At 34.6% G+C, this 18,967-nt stretch overlaps 1 protein-coding gene and 1 long non-coding RNA gene across 2 annotated transcripts; both read left to right on the forward strand.

Annotated features, from left to right (window-relative positions):
* Window positions 1,797-2,675, forward strand: LOC18603790. Its single transcript, XM_018119149.1, has 2 exons — window positions 1,797-2,050; window positions 2,174-2,675. The coding sequence occupies exons 1-2, from the start codon at window positions 1,960-1,962 to the stop codon at window positions 2,314-2,316; spliced, it is 234 nt and encodes a 77-aa protein (XP_017974638.1). The 5' UTR covers window positions 1,797-1,959; the 3' UTR covers window positions 2,317-2,675.
* Window positions 10,997-11,489, forward strand: LOC108661529. The gene is made up of 2 exons (XR_001927379.1): window positions 10,997-11,129; window positions 11,280-11,489. It is a non-coding gene; the product is annotated as an uncharacterized LOC108661529 (long non-coding RNA).

The raw sequence follows: 18,967 nt of genomic DNA on the forward strand, positions 1-18,967 counted from the left end.
TACATAAACAAGAAAAAACTTCCCTTTGGACCGATAAAGAAACCGACCATCAAATTGATGTCTTCATTTTCTGCTTATTATAGTAACTCTTTGGTGGTTGAAAGTAACAAAGGAATCTTTGATATCGAGTCGAGGATTCCATAGTTAATTTTATTGAAACATGTGAAACCACTGGCACTCAGGCATATCACCAATCATATTTATTTGTTTATATAACAAATTACAATGATTTATGAGTGATCTGCTGTGAGTTTTGCATATGTTGCGTGGGAACAAGAAATAACAGAAGCAAGCAGGCAGGATAGAAAGGGGATGCACTGCTGCGTTTCAGAGAGATGCTGAAGACAAAAGATTACATCAAGTGTTAATTATGTCTTATTGTATTATATAACCATTGCCTCCGACGTAACTGGATAAGCTTTGCCTTGCTTTAAGATGAACCCTAATTATGTACTTTTAAATAACTATATATCACATACCATAGTGTTTATTATCACCGCATCAAAGTAAGGGAATTAACCTTAATTAATAATGCAGATTCGTTTCACATGATTGTTAATAGCATTGTGAACTAATGTACTATCATTAAATATGTATGGAATTATGTATGGGTAATTAAAGAACCCGCATCTGTGACGTTAAACGAGCTCAGAAAACATGCTAATGTTATATATATTAAAATAGATGTCGTAATTTATATATTATAAAAAAATTTCAACAATGATTGATTTAATTTTGTATAAATATATTATTTTTAATTAATTCTTGACACGAATATATATATATATATATATTCATTTTCTCATTAAATTCTATTAAATGTACCAAAAACTGTACATCAGTTTAAATTTTTTGTTTAATGATAGCTAAATCTTATTGCCCTTAAGGAATTAATTTTTATTGGCCAACAAGGAAAAAAAAGTATGAACCTTTGAGTTAAATAACATTTTGGATTGGATAGTAAATTAATATTGTTGAAGTTTGGGCCCACATTGATATGGGTGTCTTACTGAGTCTTACCATTCCCACTGAAACATGTGGACATCACATGCCCATTGCCTGCCCCTCCCCCCATGGAAATGGACGACCAGCAGTGCTTGTGACTCATATTCAATGCCTCTTCTTGGCAATATGTATGCATTGGATGAGCAGGACTACAGGGACAATGAATGCATATTGACATGCAGAAAATTGTCAGTTTTCATCCCAAAAACTGGATCTAGGGAAATAATTCCACTTTGCAAAGGATGAAGACGATCATGATTTATTTTTTATCTCAAAAAAGAGGAGTACTAAAGTCATGGTCACAGTAGCGGCTAGCATTGAAGAAATTGATGACCGGGGCATTTGCGAAAAGGCATATTGTTATTTCCTGTTAGTCAATATTGAAATGCGAGTCACGCCATAACAGCTTTGTATATTTTTTTTTGCTGGATAACCAATGGGAGCGCAACCTGGATGAGTGAGAGGATCATTCTCCTTAACGGGGACGTGAAGCAGCCTCTCCGCGTACCCGTTTCAATAAGAACAATGGCATACCCTATCTTATTGTCACATCAAACGAGCATAGAGGGCAGGTAATTAAGGGAAGGGAGGCCTACCAAGGGGGGTGGGGGGGGTGGGGTGGCGGTCACTTTTAGACGTGACATTCAAAAAAATAAAGGCATTCACGTGTAGAGTTGTGTTTGGGAGCGTGCACCATGTGCTTAGGTGCGGTCGGCGGAGATGGAAGAACCTTTGAGATAAGGAAAAAACATAAAAAAATGAGTGATGTTCCTCTTAGCTCATCTCACGGATCTTGCCCCTATCTCTCTCTCTCTCTCTCGCCTTCCTATATAATGGCCTTTGACCAAATTAAAAAGGCCAATAGTGAGAGTGAAATCCAGTCATATTGCCGAGAGGAGCAGAAAGCAAAACAAAAAGCACAATCCCATTCGTAAAACTAGCACGCAGGAATCTATGGCTTCTTGGAAGAAAACCATCACATCCCAGTTCAAAAAAGCCTGCACTTTCTTCAATCAGCAACCACGGGATAAGAAGTCACAAAGAGGTATGTCTGTGTTATGTATATAATTAATTGGCTATGGTTCCAGTTGTCCACCCCATCCATTCCCATGTATTTGCATCAGCATCAGTCACAAGCTTACATATATATATATATATATATATACAGGTACTTATTTTGTGGGTGCAGGGCATGAAAACCGTGTTATGGATCTACATGGGGAGGTGCAGGCATGTGCTTATGAGGATGTCCAAGTCATGTGGTCGATTCTCGACAAGTCCAAGTCCACAGCCTGCCACATCAATTCCTGAATTTTTTTTGTTCAATTAGTTTCGCATCATCCATGATATGGCCCGCTTCCCGCCGATGGTGTTTTGCATGTATTGACATTTGTAGATATGATGTGCATGGCGGGATTGATCATCTCATCGTGTTCAAGTGATGGACGAGACTAGTAGAGATCGCGTCGGCGGCCGATCGTAGGATGCTTTTGAGTTGAATAGGAATTATGTTGGAATTAGAAATTATGAGTCGAAGAATTAAGATGTTATTTTATAGGGAATCCCCGTGATTAAATGAAATCAATGGAGAGATTTTTAATGGTCTTTTGTATATTTATTTGAAATTGTTTTTATATTAGAAAATATGTTTACTGTTAAATGATGGTGAATTGGATTTGAACAAGGTTGAATGCCTCTAAATGATGATAAGCTAATCTCGTCTATTTATACAGATGAAATGATATTCAGCATGAGGATATCATAGTATGTTGCCAAATCAAAAAATTATGACATAGTGTAATCATTTGTGCATGCTCGCAAATGAAAAGATTTTGATGGACGAAGCATTAGTGCATCCATAACATAAACTTTTCTTTACTATTGTCAATGAGATAAATGCATCTGTGTCAGATTGATCGTACGTCTCTTTCTGAGATACATTTATGAAAAACAGCGGAAAGATAGGCATTTATGTCTAGGGTGAGGTTAGTTTTTAGGAAAAGAAAAACTACGTCGTTTTGGCAAAGAAGCTAAAAAAGAAGAAGGGAAGTCTAGCAAATGGAAGTAAAAAATGGAGAGAAGAAGAAAATAAGAGAGAGACCCATTAAAAAATGGAAAGAAGAAGAAGAGAGGGGAAAGGGGCAGCCCATTAAGGATAAAGGGATCGTGGGCTCCTGCCTATGCAACTTTGGTTTCTTCTTTTATTTTTAAGCCCACTTATGTTAAATAATTTTTTTAATAAACATTACTTAATTGAGAATTATTCCTAAGCAAACCAAAAACTAGTCGAAACCCAGCTTGTTTTATGTATTAAAATACTTAAATTGAATGCATTTAAACAATGAGCTCGTAGACTTTTGAAGTGGAACAGCTGCTGTCAAAAGTCATCTTGTTCATCTCACCAATATGAGATGATTAACAAGTCGACAAAAACATTGGGGTTGAGGACTTGCTTTTTATTTTTTATGAATGAAACTAAATAACCCAAAACTTCTAACTTCGTCACTTAATTAAACTTATGCAAAATCAAAATTCATTAATAACCATACAAGAACAAAAAGAAGTTTAACTACAGAACATAATAGTTATGAAAGAGAATGTAAGTCTAGAACATATATCAACCTGGAGTGCCATAACACCAGTTGCAAACTAGATCATTGGATGAGCTAAGACAGGTAGAGCATCAACGACCTTGAACACATAATCTGCAACCAAATAGAGAAATCCAAGAGAATTTAGAATTCATCTGCTTTATTAGAAATAGGTAACCACAGGTTTCAAGAATAATGCAGAAGTTTCATCTTGATGATTTTACACACACAAGCATACGTGTCACATAAGTAAAATAGTAATGAGTGGCTGATCGTCTCCACAAGGAATCGTATCTAAATTTTTTCTAATTACTAAAATTCAACACTCTAATTTTATCCAAGTAATCTAATTTGAAAATTACTTAAAACTGAAATTAGGGTAACAAAGCTAGAATAATGAATAAATGCTAAGAGTTGCTAATGTTGGTCCCAATTAAATGTGCTAGAAGGGGGTGAATAACACTTTTTGGCTCTTGGCAAGATGAAGAACTAATTTGAAAAGCAATGAAAATAAAACAAAGTAGACAATGCGTAGGAATTTAGAGTGGTTCGGTCCAAGACCTACATCCACTACCTTGATTATTCAACCAAGGATTTTCCAAACTAATCCACTATGAACGGTGAAATTTACAAGCTTTCACCAAACTTTACAATGGCTTTTATCAAGCTTAGCCAAAACCTTTCACAATAGTTTTTATCGAGATCAACTAAAACCCAACACCTAACTTTTCAAGGCTAAGTTAGAACCTATACTCAATCAAGCAATCCTAGCTTGAATCAATCCCATAGAGTGACTCGCTCACTCTAAGAATACAAGGAGAGAAGTGATAAGAGTGTATCTATGATCACAAGGTTGATCTAATTGGTACAAAGTGAAGTGCAGATCACAATTATAAAGATAGGAGTTGAGTGCAGTAAATGAGCAGCAAGTATTTTTTAGTTTTTCAGCTCTTTTTGTGTTTTTGGAAACCTTTAATGCATTTTTAGCCGTTTGAACCCTTTTTTATACTTAGAAAATTAGCTCTGAAGTGTGTTAGACAGTTTCTAACTGTTGGAAACAGTTTTATTGCAGTTCTAGCCATTAATTTGTCATCTAATGCAAGATTAAAATTTTCTGGCAGAATACTTTTAGTAGACTAACCGACATCTTAGTAGACTAAGTCATCTCTGTCTTCTGTTTTCAGTTTTTTGGCAGTGTGCATTTAGTCGACTAACTTATTTCTTGATCGACTAAGTTGATTCTGTTTTAAAGTCCAGATTTGAAATGCCCCATACTTTGATATGGTGATAAATAAAGTTGGTCGAATGCAAATTGAGACATAATAAGGAAATTTGGGAACCAAAGAGACAAGATAAAATTTTTAGAATAAAATAATATTTTATTAATAAAATAATATTAAAATATTAATATTTAGCCGGATGTCGAAATCAGTCATGAATAAAGATCATATGGTTGATCCAAGTGGGGGAGAAGATGTCAAGCCTGACTCTGTAAAATACTTGTCATGACATGCATGTGATTGACTGAATGTTTACATACTAGAAGAGCTCAAAAAAATTGACAAAAGTCGGTACTATACCTAGAGGTATAATAAAGTTGATTTAAGCCTCGAACTAAATCAAATAGAAAATTTAAGAGGAAATTAAGAATTTTAAAGTTCCAGAATGGTTTAATATGGTGATTTGGAGTTCAAAGATAAATTTGGAGTCAAACCGAAAATTTCACTATTTAGGGGCAAAATGGTAATTTTGCCACTACAGGACAAAATGGGAAATTTTTTTCAAACATTTTGATCATATTTGACTTATTGAAGTGTGATTTGAGGTTAAGAAGTGAAAAATTGTAATTTCGGTATTTTTCGGGGTATAGGGGTAAAATGGTAATTTTACCACCCCATGGGCAAAACAGTAATTTTTCACCACCAGAACACTTGTCCAGCATATGAATTTTATCCAATTTTATCATGGATAATTGAAAAAATTTATATGGTGGAGAGAGAAAGCTTAATAATTAAGAAATAAAAATAGACCAATGAAATGGTGACACATGACATATTTATAACCATTAATATTTAGCTTTAAAATTAATACAAAATCATCCCATTTCTCATTGATATGGCCGGCCAAAGAAGAACAAAGGAGGAAAGGAAAAAAACAAGAACCCTAGGTGGGAAAATTGAAGAAAAAATGTGGGATTTCAAGGGATTAAGCTAATAATGGTAAAATTTTTTGATTTTGACTTGTGATTTACACTACCCATGCTTTCTTTTTCATTTTTCATAGTTGGATTTCATGTTTTCATGGTGAATTCATGGCTGGTTGGAATGGGTATGGAGAGAGAATGAAGTTGGATTGATTTGATTCTAAGTTATGTTAGTGTTTTTAGTTAGTTTATCATGTCTAGAAACAAACCAACAAGAAAAATTCATTTTCTCCCATTACCCATCATTGGTAGAATTTTCTAGGGAGGATATTGTGGCTGAAATTGATGATATTTCATGATATTTTGGTGATATTTAATGATTGGTGAGGCTAAAAATTTAATGGGAAATTTTGGCATGAAAATCTGAATTTTTACCTAATGTATAGACATATGCGATTTATGGTTCGGACTTATAAATTGAATCATATTCACAGTCATTGAGGTATTTTAAGTATAATTGGAGTGTAGAAAGTGAAAGAAATCGATTTGGAGTTAAATTGGAGGTTTTAGCCAATTACACTGAGAATAGTGCGAATTAGGTTGAATACCATATTTAAACAGCTATTCGGATATTTTGCATCACATTTCGTGCATTCATATAGATTTATAGAGCCTGAAATAGTTTATGATAAATTGACATAATATATTGAAATTCATGTCACGTATGATGTATAGGTGGTGAGCCCTTTAACAAGGGTAAAGAGATTGTGCCCGAAGATCGAGAATAGGAGTATATCGAACTCCTAGTACAGTGAGTAACCTTACTATCGTCTTAATTATCTAGAGTGGTTTTTATTCGATTTTGTGGATTTTATTAAAAATGAGTTTAAATGGTAAATCGTTTTGTTTTACAAACAAAACGTGTTTAAATAACATGATTTCATAAATTGTCTTGAAATTGAATAATGACTTTGAAAATAGAGTAACTGGAGACCACTTGAGGTGTAGTAAATTCATGGTTTGAATTGACTGGCTTATGACAATATTTGCATGAATGGCTGAATTGGTATTTGTGTTGAAATATATGAATGATGTATTTAGCCTTAAAAGGCTGTGAATTACAATAATTGTCATATCATGTTATTGAATTTTATTGATTGGTGGGATAATGATGAGCTTACTGCAGTGGGCGGGTTTTCGTGGACCAGCCTATTAGAGGGGCATCGTAAATCGCGTTATATCTTACCTCAGTATGAGAGGCGCGAGTGGATAACTCCTGAGGCTAACACTTTTAGAGTTCACTTCACGTCAAACCACCACGTGAGGGTGAACTCAGCCAACGCCAAGGAACGGTTATGTTTTCAAAATAAAAACATAATGTATGCGTACATGACTTCTTAACAGCCTTGGCAGACTCGGTTGGGATAGCCTTCGATCAAGGCATCCCTGATAACTGAGTATGAGAATGATTTTTGGCATGAGGCAAGCTTTTCAGGAAATCATAAGCCTAGTTGTTTATTTGGTTGAAATAAGTTGAAAGGTAATGAAATTACAGTATGATGATTTATTTTAATTGTCTCCATTTACTCGGCTTTAGATATTTTAGATGGTATTTGTTTACTAACTGAGATTATATAATCTCACCACCCTCCTTTCCACCCATTTTAGGCTCAGGATAGTGTGTAGATAGCTGATATCGTCGAAGGTTATAGTCGGCTTTACTACTCCAAAAACTGTAGGTTTACTGCCTTTGTGCACTTTTGTTCCTTGTGGGTCCATGAGTCACTGTAAAGTAAATTTCATATCTTGGTTATATGTATTGTAGTACGTATGAATTTATTTAGCTTTTACATTACAAAAAAAAATTAATTACCGATGACTATAAATATTGTTTTACAAGAAATTAGAATATTTTATTGAATATTTTTATTTTATTCAAATAGTTGCAATATCATTTTTAATAAATGTTTTAGACACTCAAATTTATTTTAAATCATGAAATATGTGTTTTTCACTCATCTACTACATTTTTAGTCGGGTTTGAAAAATTTTGAAGAAAAATGACGAAAACGCCCCTGTGGAGAGAAAATTATTTTTCCACGATTTTGAAAGGGAAAAAGCTTAAAATTCTCTAAAAATGAGGTTTTGGCGATGATTACTCACAAGGGAGATGAGAAAAATGGTACTAAAACTTTGCGGGGTTTCGATTGGCACTCCGAGTAACAAATGTCTACCGGGACGTCGCGGCGGTTGTCACAGGCTCGAGGGGAGTATCGGGTCGTGACAAGATTTTTTGCAGTAGCTTCTTAGTTGACTAACCTATTTCTTGGTTGACTAAGTATTTTCTGTTTCTCAAAACTCTTCAGCCCGCCAACTTCAGGTTTGAATTTTAGTTGACTAACCCTTCATTATTCAACTAAGAGACTTCTATTTTGTTTATTTGTTGTGGCTTCTCATTCATTTACCTTTTTGATATATCCCTTGAAATTACTTATTTACCATTGGCATATAATTCTTTTTCCTGCACATTTAAGTAGAATTATTAGACATAAACAAATAGGAATGTTTTATTATCATCAAAAACTAATGGAGCCAACAACTAAAGGATTAGTGAAATAACAACTTGTTCTTGCCAAAGGATCATCTTTTGAATTTCAGATCATTGGCAATCTATTTGAACTTCTTTTTGACAAGTTTAGCGGTTTGTCCTTTCTCCACAACATATACTTTGTCTTCACTAGAAACAACAACTTGTTTTTGTTTCCTATATTCCTCTTCAATTCAAAGATGATTTGCCAAAACTTGAAGAATTGTTTCTTCTTTCTTGTGTTTCATACTTCTTTTAAAATCTTTTCTTCTTGCTTGTGTTTCATTCTTCTTTTAAAATCTTTTCATGATGGAGGAAGTTTGTCTATGGAGGATACAACTATAGCTTCATCTATGTTCAAAATTGTTATTTCTTTTGTTATGGAGTAATATATATTAATTTTTGCAAAATGGATTTGGAGAATATTGTTTTTACCTACAAACCTAAAGGATTTTTAAGGTAAGGATTTTAATGTTTTTTTTTTATTTTTTTAAGGATTTTTAAAGATTTTTAATGTCCTTTTTTAAGATTTTTAAGGTTTTTTTTTATTTTTATGGTTTTAGGTTACTTTTTTTTGGTTTTTCAGATTTTCTGGTTTTTGGGTCAAGTTGTTTAATTTTTTTTTAGGCTTTTGAGTTAAATTAATTTTGGGTATTATGGGTTTTTGAATTAAGTTATTTTTGAGTTAAGTTGTTTTTAGGTTTTTGGATTAAGTTGTTTTTCAGTTTTTGTATTTGTGGGTTCTTAAGTTATATTGTTTTTGGGTTTTTCTGTATTGACCAAGTCCAACCACTGACCCAACAGCTTTTTGGACCTAAACCATATGACCCTGAAAAGCTTAAGCTCAAGTTGCTAGTAGTGGTGGGCTTGGATTGTTATATAGGTCTCACAATCTCACTCACTCAAATCCTTGATGTCTTCATCAAGGCCACATATGTAATACCCCGCACCCTTGTTGGACACAAATAAGACCTTATTGATCAAACGAATGATCATTTGATGTGAATTGACGTGCTAAAGAGCGACAAAAGATGAAAAGAACGTTCAATAATAAAATGCTTCGCGCGTGCAAAAATAATAATTAAATAATAATATTTTCATTGGAGAAGAATTAGTAAGCTAAATGATGATTCGAAAGTAAACCGAGATACAATGATGCGCTTCGGGACCAAAGAAGGCAAGTGAAAAATTTTGAAATAAAATAATATTTTATTCAATAAAATAATAGTAAAATATTAATATTTTATATGTTGTCGGAATTCGTCATGAAAAATGGAATATGACTAATTTAAGTGGGGGAGAAGAAGTAAAGAAGAATTTTGAAGGAAAACGACGATAATTGTGACAGCATGATTTTATTAAATCGAGCTAACGTGGGTAAGTAAATATTTAAATATTATGGTGACACTGCGTTGAAATGCGATCTCTAGATTTTGATTATACACGTGTAAGAAAAGGAAGATAGAAGGAAATTAGAATTTTTAAACGTGTCGGAATGATCAAATTTTAAGATACGAAAATTGAAAGATTGAGTACCAAATAAAATGAAGTTAAGGCATAATATATAAATTTTATTGTTTTGAAGAAATAAAAATAAAATGAAAATAAAATGGATGATAAAATAATGAAGAAAAGATGTTGAAAAGTCAAATAATATTTTTATATGTACATGGGTGGCCACATGAGTCAAGGATGGGAATGAAGAAAAGTCAAAGTCAATTGAAAGAATACTAAATTGGAACCAAGTGAAGTGAATGGCCGGTTGAACAAAGGAATCAAAGAAAGATAAAAAAACTAAAGAAAACAAAAGAGAAGAGTGTAGAAAGGAAGGTGGGGGCTGGCCATGTGAGGAAAGAAAAAGGAAGAGAGAAAAGTTAAGTCGGTTAGTGAAGAAAAAAAAGAGAAGAAAAATAAAGGAAGAAAGAAATGAAGAGAAAAAGGGAGAGAAAGAACCGTGAGAGAGGAAGAGTAAAGAGAATGGTTTTGTTGCACTTTGAGGAAGAAAAAGAGAGCTTTTTGCTGCAATTTTTGGAGGAAGAAGAAAGCTGAAAATTTTGAGGTAGGAAAGCTGATTTTTTTTTAAGTTAATTGCTGAAATTTTTGAGGTTTTTATGGTTGATTTTGGTGCTGAAAATTCAAAGTTTTTGCTATTGAAATTGTGTGAATTTGTAGCTGGAAATTTTGGAGGTTTTGCTGCCATTAAAGGGCAGCAAAGTGCTATCAATTTGTGCAAACAAATTGGAGCTATTTGCTACCAATTTGTGCAGAACAATTATGCAAAAAAATTAGAGCTATTTGCTGCCAATTTGTGCAGAAAAATTGTGCAAAAAAATTGGAGCTGTTTGCTGCCAATTTGTACAGAAAATTGGACAGCTTTGTGCTGCCAAAATTGAGGAGTTTTGTTGCTTGAAATTGAGCTAGAAATCTGTTGATTTTAGAGCAAAAAATGGCAGCAAAAAGGATGAGAAAATGAGGCTTTTGGTGACCGATTTTGAGAGGAAAGGAAGAGAGGAAGCCACGGTGATGAAGAGAGGAAGCCATGATGGTGAAGAGAGGAAGCCACGGTGGTGAAAGGAAGCCACGGGCTGGAAAGAAAAAAAAGAAGAAGAAACATGAAAGAGTGAAAAAGAAAGAAAAAAAAAAAAATAAATGAAAAAAAAATAAATGGGCATGACCCAATAGAAAATAAGTGGGCATGGCCCAATAAGAAATAAAAATAATTGGGCTTAGCCCAAATAAGGAAAATGGAGAAGCCCATGAAGAGGTGGCCCAAAGGTCATAAAGAAATGAAAAAGGTCCAATGGTAAGTTAATGTTATATTTTAAGATTTATGGATAGTTTAATATTGTGCATATTTTGGATGAAAAATATGCAAGTTGCTGAGGAAATTTTTAATTAAGTTGCTACCCATATAAATGTGTGATTAAGTATATTGAGTTTAAATTGTTGATAGGAAAGTTTGTCGTGGAGGCGTGCCAAACGAAGTATGTGACCGACAACTAGGAATAATTATACACGCGTACGAATCAATAGTGAAGTAATATCCCACTATTATGAAGTGAGTAGGGGGTGTCAATTTTAAAAATTTCGTATATATATACATGTACGTGTATTTTATGTGAAGTGCAAAATTTATGGAAAGCATGCGTTGATAGAATTTTAAGGAATTGTGTGTGTAAGTTATTTTTTAGAAATCATTTGGAATATATATATATATTATACGTAAAGTGTTTTAAACCAGGAATCAAGCTTTTCGAAAAGATTTACATCAAAGGAAATTGTGCCTTATTGTTTGTGTGGTGTATTCATGAAATTTATTACATATTCACCATGCTATTTTGATATAAAATATCATGCAAATATTTACAATGAACATTTTATGGAAAGAGAGTTTTAACGTGATGTGGGGATCGATATTTTGAGAAAGATTTAAAATATCCCCTTGAAGATCAAATTTGAATTTTTTTAAAAGGTGATTTCATTTTTAACCAAGAAATTCAAGAGTAATTAGAGATTACTACTTGTTGTGTTATAAAGTGTATTTCGAATCGAATGACTTATGATAATGTGGGCATGAATGGCTGGATTGGTATTTGTATTGAAAGTGTATAAACTGTTATTTGCCTTGATAGGCTGGATTGTGATATAATTGCCATGTCATGCGGTTGAGATTTTATTGTATGGTGGGTTAGCTTGCTGCAGTGGGCGGATTCTGTGGACCAGTCTATTAGAGGGGCACGGAATTCGGATATATATATGTACCTCGGTCGGAGAGGCGCGTAAGGTATCTCCTGAGGTATTGATAGAGTTCACGTCACGCCGAACCACCTCGTGATGGTGAACTCCGCTAACATGAAGAAACGACTATGTTTTCAAAATAAAAAAAAAAACATGATTTATGCGTACATAACTTTTTAACAGCCTTGGCGGACTCGGTTTGGGATAGCCCTTAGCCAAGGTATCCCTGACGACTGAGTATGAGAATAATTTTTGACACGAGCCAAGTTTTTAAGAAAGTCATAAGCCATGTTATTTATTTTTGACAAAAATGTAATGGTTTTATATGAGTTTAAATAAGTTTTAATATTATGAATTATATTTCTTTGTATGGTGGAAATAGAATTAAACGGTTTTTCGCAATTTCCCTATTTGTTTATCTGTGAAATGAAATTGAAATTCCTCGCATATGGGGCGAGTTATGATTTGTGCATGATTTTAAATATTATTTAGTTTCGCGGAAGTTTGCTAAATTTTATTGATTTGATTCGAAAATGATTATTAATATATTTCGATGCGAAAATTTTATTACCTCGATTATTTATACTTTATAAGAAATTTTTTATTTTTATATAAGGCACAAATCCCCGTTTGAAACAAATTGCTTTTATGATCCTGCATTTCTATATTCAACTGATCTGTCGTTTGCTTGTTTCCCATCTACGCCCTACTCGCTGAGTCGATGATTATCACTGAGTCAATGGGACTCACACCCCTTTGTTTCTCCTTTTGCAGATAGGGATCAACCTAGCGCGTAGTCAGTGACGCGTTCGGTCCACTGTGAATAAGTAAAGGCATCTCCTAACATTTTATTTTGAGTAGCTCCGCTGTTAGGGGTCAAGTCGTAGCATTTTATTTGTTAAGTTGTAAACGAATTCTAAATTTTTATATAAGCATTAATTTGGAGATTATAGATTTAATGCATATACTTACGAATAAAAGGAAAAAGTTTGTATTGATTTTTATATTTATGGTTCAATTTAGTATATGAAAGTATCAATATTATATGGTGATTGAATGTAGTGGATTAACGACCAAATTCTAGATAGGCTTGTTCGAGACTTGGCGGGTCTTTTCTGGAAGTCTTGGACGTCAGTAGCCACCGGGGAGAGGTCGTTGCAATAGTGGTATCAGAGCCCTAGGTTTAGTTGAGTCATAGGATATTCTTATGTCAAACAGCGGAGTAGTGGAGTCAACGTAGAGTCTTATTTATAGTCCATGACTGCAACACCGATTATAGACAGGAGGCTGCATAGACTCTTTATCTTAGAAAACCACATTGTGTAATCATAAGTGATAATTAAATAACAAGAATTGATTACCGATGTCCGGGTTTGAGATGCCACCCGAGACACGAACTATTGTTGGAAACATTCTAAGTAAATGCTTCTAATGAAAGGGTGATATGATGATATTGTAAAACCCGACCCTTTAAACACATGTCATGACATGAATGCACTGAGTAGCATATTATTACACTAGGAAAGCTCCTAAGAATAGACGAAACCCGGTATTATACCTAACGGTACAGTTGAGTTGATTTAACCTCGAACTAGTTGAAATAGGAATCGTAGGATGAAATTTAATATTTTACAGTCCAGGAACGACTAAAAATAATTGTTCGGAGTTCGAGGGTTCATTTGAGAAAAATTTCAAAATTTTGATGTTTAGGGGCAAAATCGTCATTTTGCCACCAAAGACAATAATTTGATCATGGAGTGAAATTTTTGACCAAGATTAACTATTTGGAGTATATTTTAATGATAGAAAGTGAAAATTTTCAATTCTGGCAATTTTTGGAACATAGGGGCAAAACGGTAATTTTATCAGCTCGGGGTAAAATTGTAATTTTCACCACCCAAAACTTGTCAAAATCATAGGATTTTTTATTTTTGGTTTGAATAACTATGGTATTTTAATTGGTGAAAAATTGAAGTTTAAAGGATGAAATTTTAAAAACGGGCCAATGGAAAAGTGACACATGGCACTTTTTTAATGATTTAATAATATTTTAAAGGAAAATCAGCCCATTTAAACCCCACATCAGGTGATGGTCGGCCATAAGGAGAAAATAAGAGAGAAAATAGAGAGGAAAGGAAGAAAAGAGAAAAACCAAAGGAAAACTAGAAAATTGAAAGGGGAATTCGCGTTTTTTATCCGTTTACACGTCTAACGGTAAGATTTTTTGACTTTAGCTTGATTTCTAACTTTCCTATGCCTTTGTTTCCATTTAGCATGCTTGAGGAGAGAGATCAAAAAGTGATACCAAGGGCTGGCCGAATTTCAAGGGGAAGAATTTTGAAATTTTTTTGTTTTGATTCTTAGTTAAATTGGTAGTTTTAGTTAGTTAAATGTATATAGAATTCAAATTGGGCAAGAAAGCATGAGATTCTCACAATACCCACCGTTGGCCGAATATTCAATGGTGTACAATGATGATGAACTGATTTTTATTCTAAGAGAAATGAAGAGAAAATGATGAAAAATGGTTAAATGTGATAGAAAAACAAAGTGAAAAATTAATCAAGTTAATGTCCCATTTTGACCAAATTTTTCGAGAAAAGTGAGCTGATTTTGGTGATTTTAGAGGGTTATTGGCTGATATTTAATGGTTAGAAATGTTGGAGAGAAAATGGGACAATTTAGAGCTAAAATGGAGCGCGTTAGCAATTTATCGGGTAAAGTGTAAAAAAATAGGTTAATACCGCGTTTAAGCCGTTTTAGGCTATTGCATTTCATACCATGCATTAGTATAGGATTTAAGTCAATTATATAGTGATTTAGCATCAATGCGGTGAATTGTGTAATTTTTGCAATGTGTCTAGGAGGAGAGCCTTCTGGTAAAGGCAAGGAAGTCGTACCCGACGAACAGTGATCGGGACACCTAGAAAGCATTTAATTTGTACAAACTGTGAGTAAACCTATTATTATTGTAAATTATCTAGAGTTTATTTTTAAATGCTCATTATGTATTTTATGAAACGAAAATGAGATTAAAATGGGACTTTTGATGTTTTAGAAATAAATGCGACAAATAAATATATTATGTTGATTATCTGAAATAAGAAACTTTTGATCATGAAATTGAGTAATTGGAGGCTGCTAATTGTCTTGAAAAATCATATTTTCCTATGAATGGCTTATGATATATGAGTATATGTGGCTATATTTTATAATTGCATTGGAAATTTATGTAAGCTGTCTTTTACTATGCAGGCTGGATAAATAAATAAAAGCCACGTTATACTGTCGAAATTTTATTAAAATTGGTGGGTTTAGTCACTGCAGTAACGGGTTTTCGTAGACTGCCTATTATAGGGGTACAGTAAACCCGATTGCATAGTTACTCCGATTGTAGAGGCGAGGAGGGTAACTCCCGGAGTAGTGTTAGAGCTCACTTCACGTCGAACCCCCACATGAATGTGTAACTAGGCCAACGCCAAGGAACGACTTATTTTTAAAACTAACATGTGTTTAACATGTAAATATCTTAACAACCTTGGCGAACTCGGTTAGATGCCTCGACCAAGGTATCCCCGAGGACTAGTTTTTGGCTTGAGCCTTGTTTTTGACTTGATCAAATTATTATCTTAGGTGGCAAAATGACGATTTTGCCTTTAAACATTAAAATTTTCAATTTTTCCCTAAATAAACCCTCGAACTCCGAACAATTATTTTTAGTCATTCCTAGACTGTAAAAATATTAAATTTCATCATACGATTCCTATTTGAACTAGTTCGAGGTTAAATCAACTCAAGTGTACCGTTAGGTACAATACCGGGTTTCGTCTATTCTTTGGAGCTTTCCTAGCGTAATAACATGCTACTCAGTGCATGTATGTCATGACATGTGTTTATAGGGTCGGGTTTTACAATTAAAGAATAGGATGTACCCAAGACAGCGTTTAGAACTCAATACGGTCATTATGAGTTCTTGGTCATGCCTTTTGGGTTAACTAACGCACCGACAGCTTTTATGGATCTCATGAACAGGGTGTTCCACCCTTACTTGGACAAGTTTGTTATTGTATTCATTGATGACATCCTAGTTTACTCGAGAGATAATGATGAGCACGCTACCCATTTGCGTATAGTATTACAGACTTTGCAGGAAAGACAGTTGTATGCAAAGTTTTCGAAGTGTGAGTTTTGGTTACAAGAAGTGGTATTCTTGGGACACGTAGTATCAGAAGCTAGAATATATGTTGATCCCAAAAAGATAGAGGCAATTTTACAATGGGAGCAACCTAAGACAGTGACGAAGATTCGTAGTTTCCTCGGATTAGCCGGTTATTATCGAAGATTTGTTCAGGGGTTTTTCTTAATAGCAGCTCTTTTGACCCGTCTAACTCGTAAGGGAGTTAAGTTTAAGTGGGACGATGTGTGTGAAAGTCGATTCAGGAGCTGAAGAACCGGTTAACATCTACTCCAGTATTGACACTTCTTATGAGTGGTAAGGGATTTGTAGTATATAGTGATACCTCAAAGTGTGGGTTGGGGTGCATACTAATGCAGGATGAAAAAGTTGTGGCTTATGCTTCTAGACAGCTAAAGAGGCATGAAGCAAATTACCCTACCCATGATTTAGATTAGCAGCAGTGGTGTTTGCTTGAAAAATCTGGAGGCATTACTTGTATGGTTAGCATTGTCGGGTATTTACGGATCACAAGAGTTTAAAATATTTGCTCACTCAGAAGGAGCTTAATTTGAGGCAATGGCGATGGTTGGAGTTGATAAAAGATTATGACTTGGTGATAGACTATCATCTGAGAAAGGCGAACGTTGTAGCTGATGCCTTAAGTCGTAAGTCTTCATCGTCTTTAGCCGCACTTCAGAGTTGTTATTTTCCAGCATTATTAGAGATGAGATATCTTGGGGTCCAGTTGAGAAATGGTGAGGATGGATCCTTATTGGCAAGCTTCATTGTGCGACCTTTGTTACTTAATCAGATCAAAGACATTTAAAGGTCTAATGATGAGTTAAGAAAAGAAATTCAAAAATTGACCGATGAGGGAGTCAGTGAGTTCAAATTCAAAGAGGATAACGTCTTGATGTTTAGAGACTGAGCTTGTGTTTCTGAGGGAAACCAGTTGAGACAGGCGATCATGGAAGAAGCCCATTCATCTGCCTATGCATTACATCCCAGAAGCATCAAGATGTATAAGACTATCAGGGAGAATTATTGGTGGCCAGGTATAAAGTGAGACGTAGCAGAATTCGTCGCAAAATGTCTCGTATGTCAGCAAGTTAAGGCAGAACATCAGAGGCCAGCAGGTACACTTCAGTCTTTACCTGTTCTTGAGTGGAAATGGGAGCATGTAAATATGGATTTTGTTTTAGGATTGTCGCGGACACAGAGGGGAAAGGATGCGATCTGGGTGATCGTAGATCGGTTGACTAAGTTCGCTCACTTTTTAGCTGTCCATAGTACATACTCTATTGAGAAGCGAGCTCAGCTCTATATAGATGAGATTGTGAGGCTACATGGAGTTCCTGTTTCTATAGTGTCAGATCGAGATCCTCGATTCACTTCTCGACTCTGGCTGAAATTTCAAGAAGCTTTTGGAACCAAATTGAAATTTAGCACTACTTTTCACCCACAAATGGATGGTTAGTCAGAGAGGACTATCCAGATAATGGAGGATATGTTGAGGGCTTATATCATGGATTTTCTTTGGAGTTTGGATAGACGCTTGCCGTTAGTGGGATTTACTTACAACAACAGCTTCCAGTCTAGCATTGGTATGGCACCGTACGAAGCTTTATATGGAAGGAAATGTCGTACTCCACTTTGTTGGGATGAAGTGGGTGAAAGAAAGTTAGTTAGTGTGGAATTGATCGATCTAACTAATAACAAGATCAAAGTTATACGAGAGAGGCTAAAGGTAGCCCAAGATAGGCAGAAGAGCTATGCAGATAAACGGAGAAAAGACTTGGAGTTTGAGATCGATGATAGAGTTTTTCTTAGGGTTTCTTCGTGGAAAGGTGTGATTCGATTTGCGAAGCAGGGAAAGCTTAACCCGAGGTATATTGGACCATTCCGAATCATTAAGAGAATTGGACTAGTGGCTTATCGGTTAGAACTACCTCCGGAGTTAGATCGGATCCACAACGTTTTCCATGTCTCCATGCTTAAGAAATATGTACCAGATCCCTCTCACATTCTCGAAGCACCTCCGATCGAGTTGCATGACGATTTGAAGTTCGAAGTGCAACCTGTGAGTATCTTGGATCGAAAGGATCAAATATTGAGGAACAAGAGTATTTCAATGGTCAAAGTGTTGTGAAAAAGTGCTTGAATGGAGGAAATGACATGGGAAGTAGAGCATCAAATGAGGAATCAATACTCGCATCTATTTGTCGAATCTGGTAAGTGAAATTTTGAGGTCAAAATTTTATTTTAAGGGAGGTAGATTTGTAAAACCCGACCCTATAAACACATGTTATGACATACATGCATTGAGTAACATGTTATTACTCTAGGAAAGCTCCTAAGAATAGACGAAACCCGGTATTATACCTAACGATACACTTGAGTTGATTTAACCTCGAACTAGTTCAAATAGGAATCGTAGGATGAAATTTAATATTTTAAAATCCAAGAACGCCTAAAAATGATTTTTCAGAGTTCGAGGGTTCATTTGAAAAAAAATTTAAAATTTTGATGTTCAGGGGCAAAATCGTCATTTTTGCCACCTAAGATAATAATTTGATCACGGAGTGAAATTTTTGACCAAGATTAACTATTTAGAGTATAATTTAATGATAGGAAGTGAAAAATTTTAATTCCGACAATTTTTGAAACATAGAGGCAAAACGGTAATTCTGTCGTCCCGGAGTAAAACCGTAATTTTCACCACCCAA

Source organism: Theobroma cacao, chromosome 4, assembly GCF_000208745.1.
Source record: "Theobroma cacao cultivar B97-61/B2 chromosome 4, Criollo_cocoa_genome_V2, whole genome shotgun sequence".
NCBI lineage: Eukaryota > Viridiplantae > Streptophyta > Magnoliopsida > Malvales > Malvaceae > Theobroma > Theobroma cacao.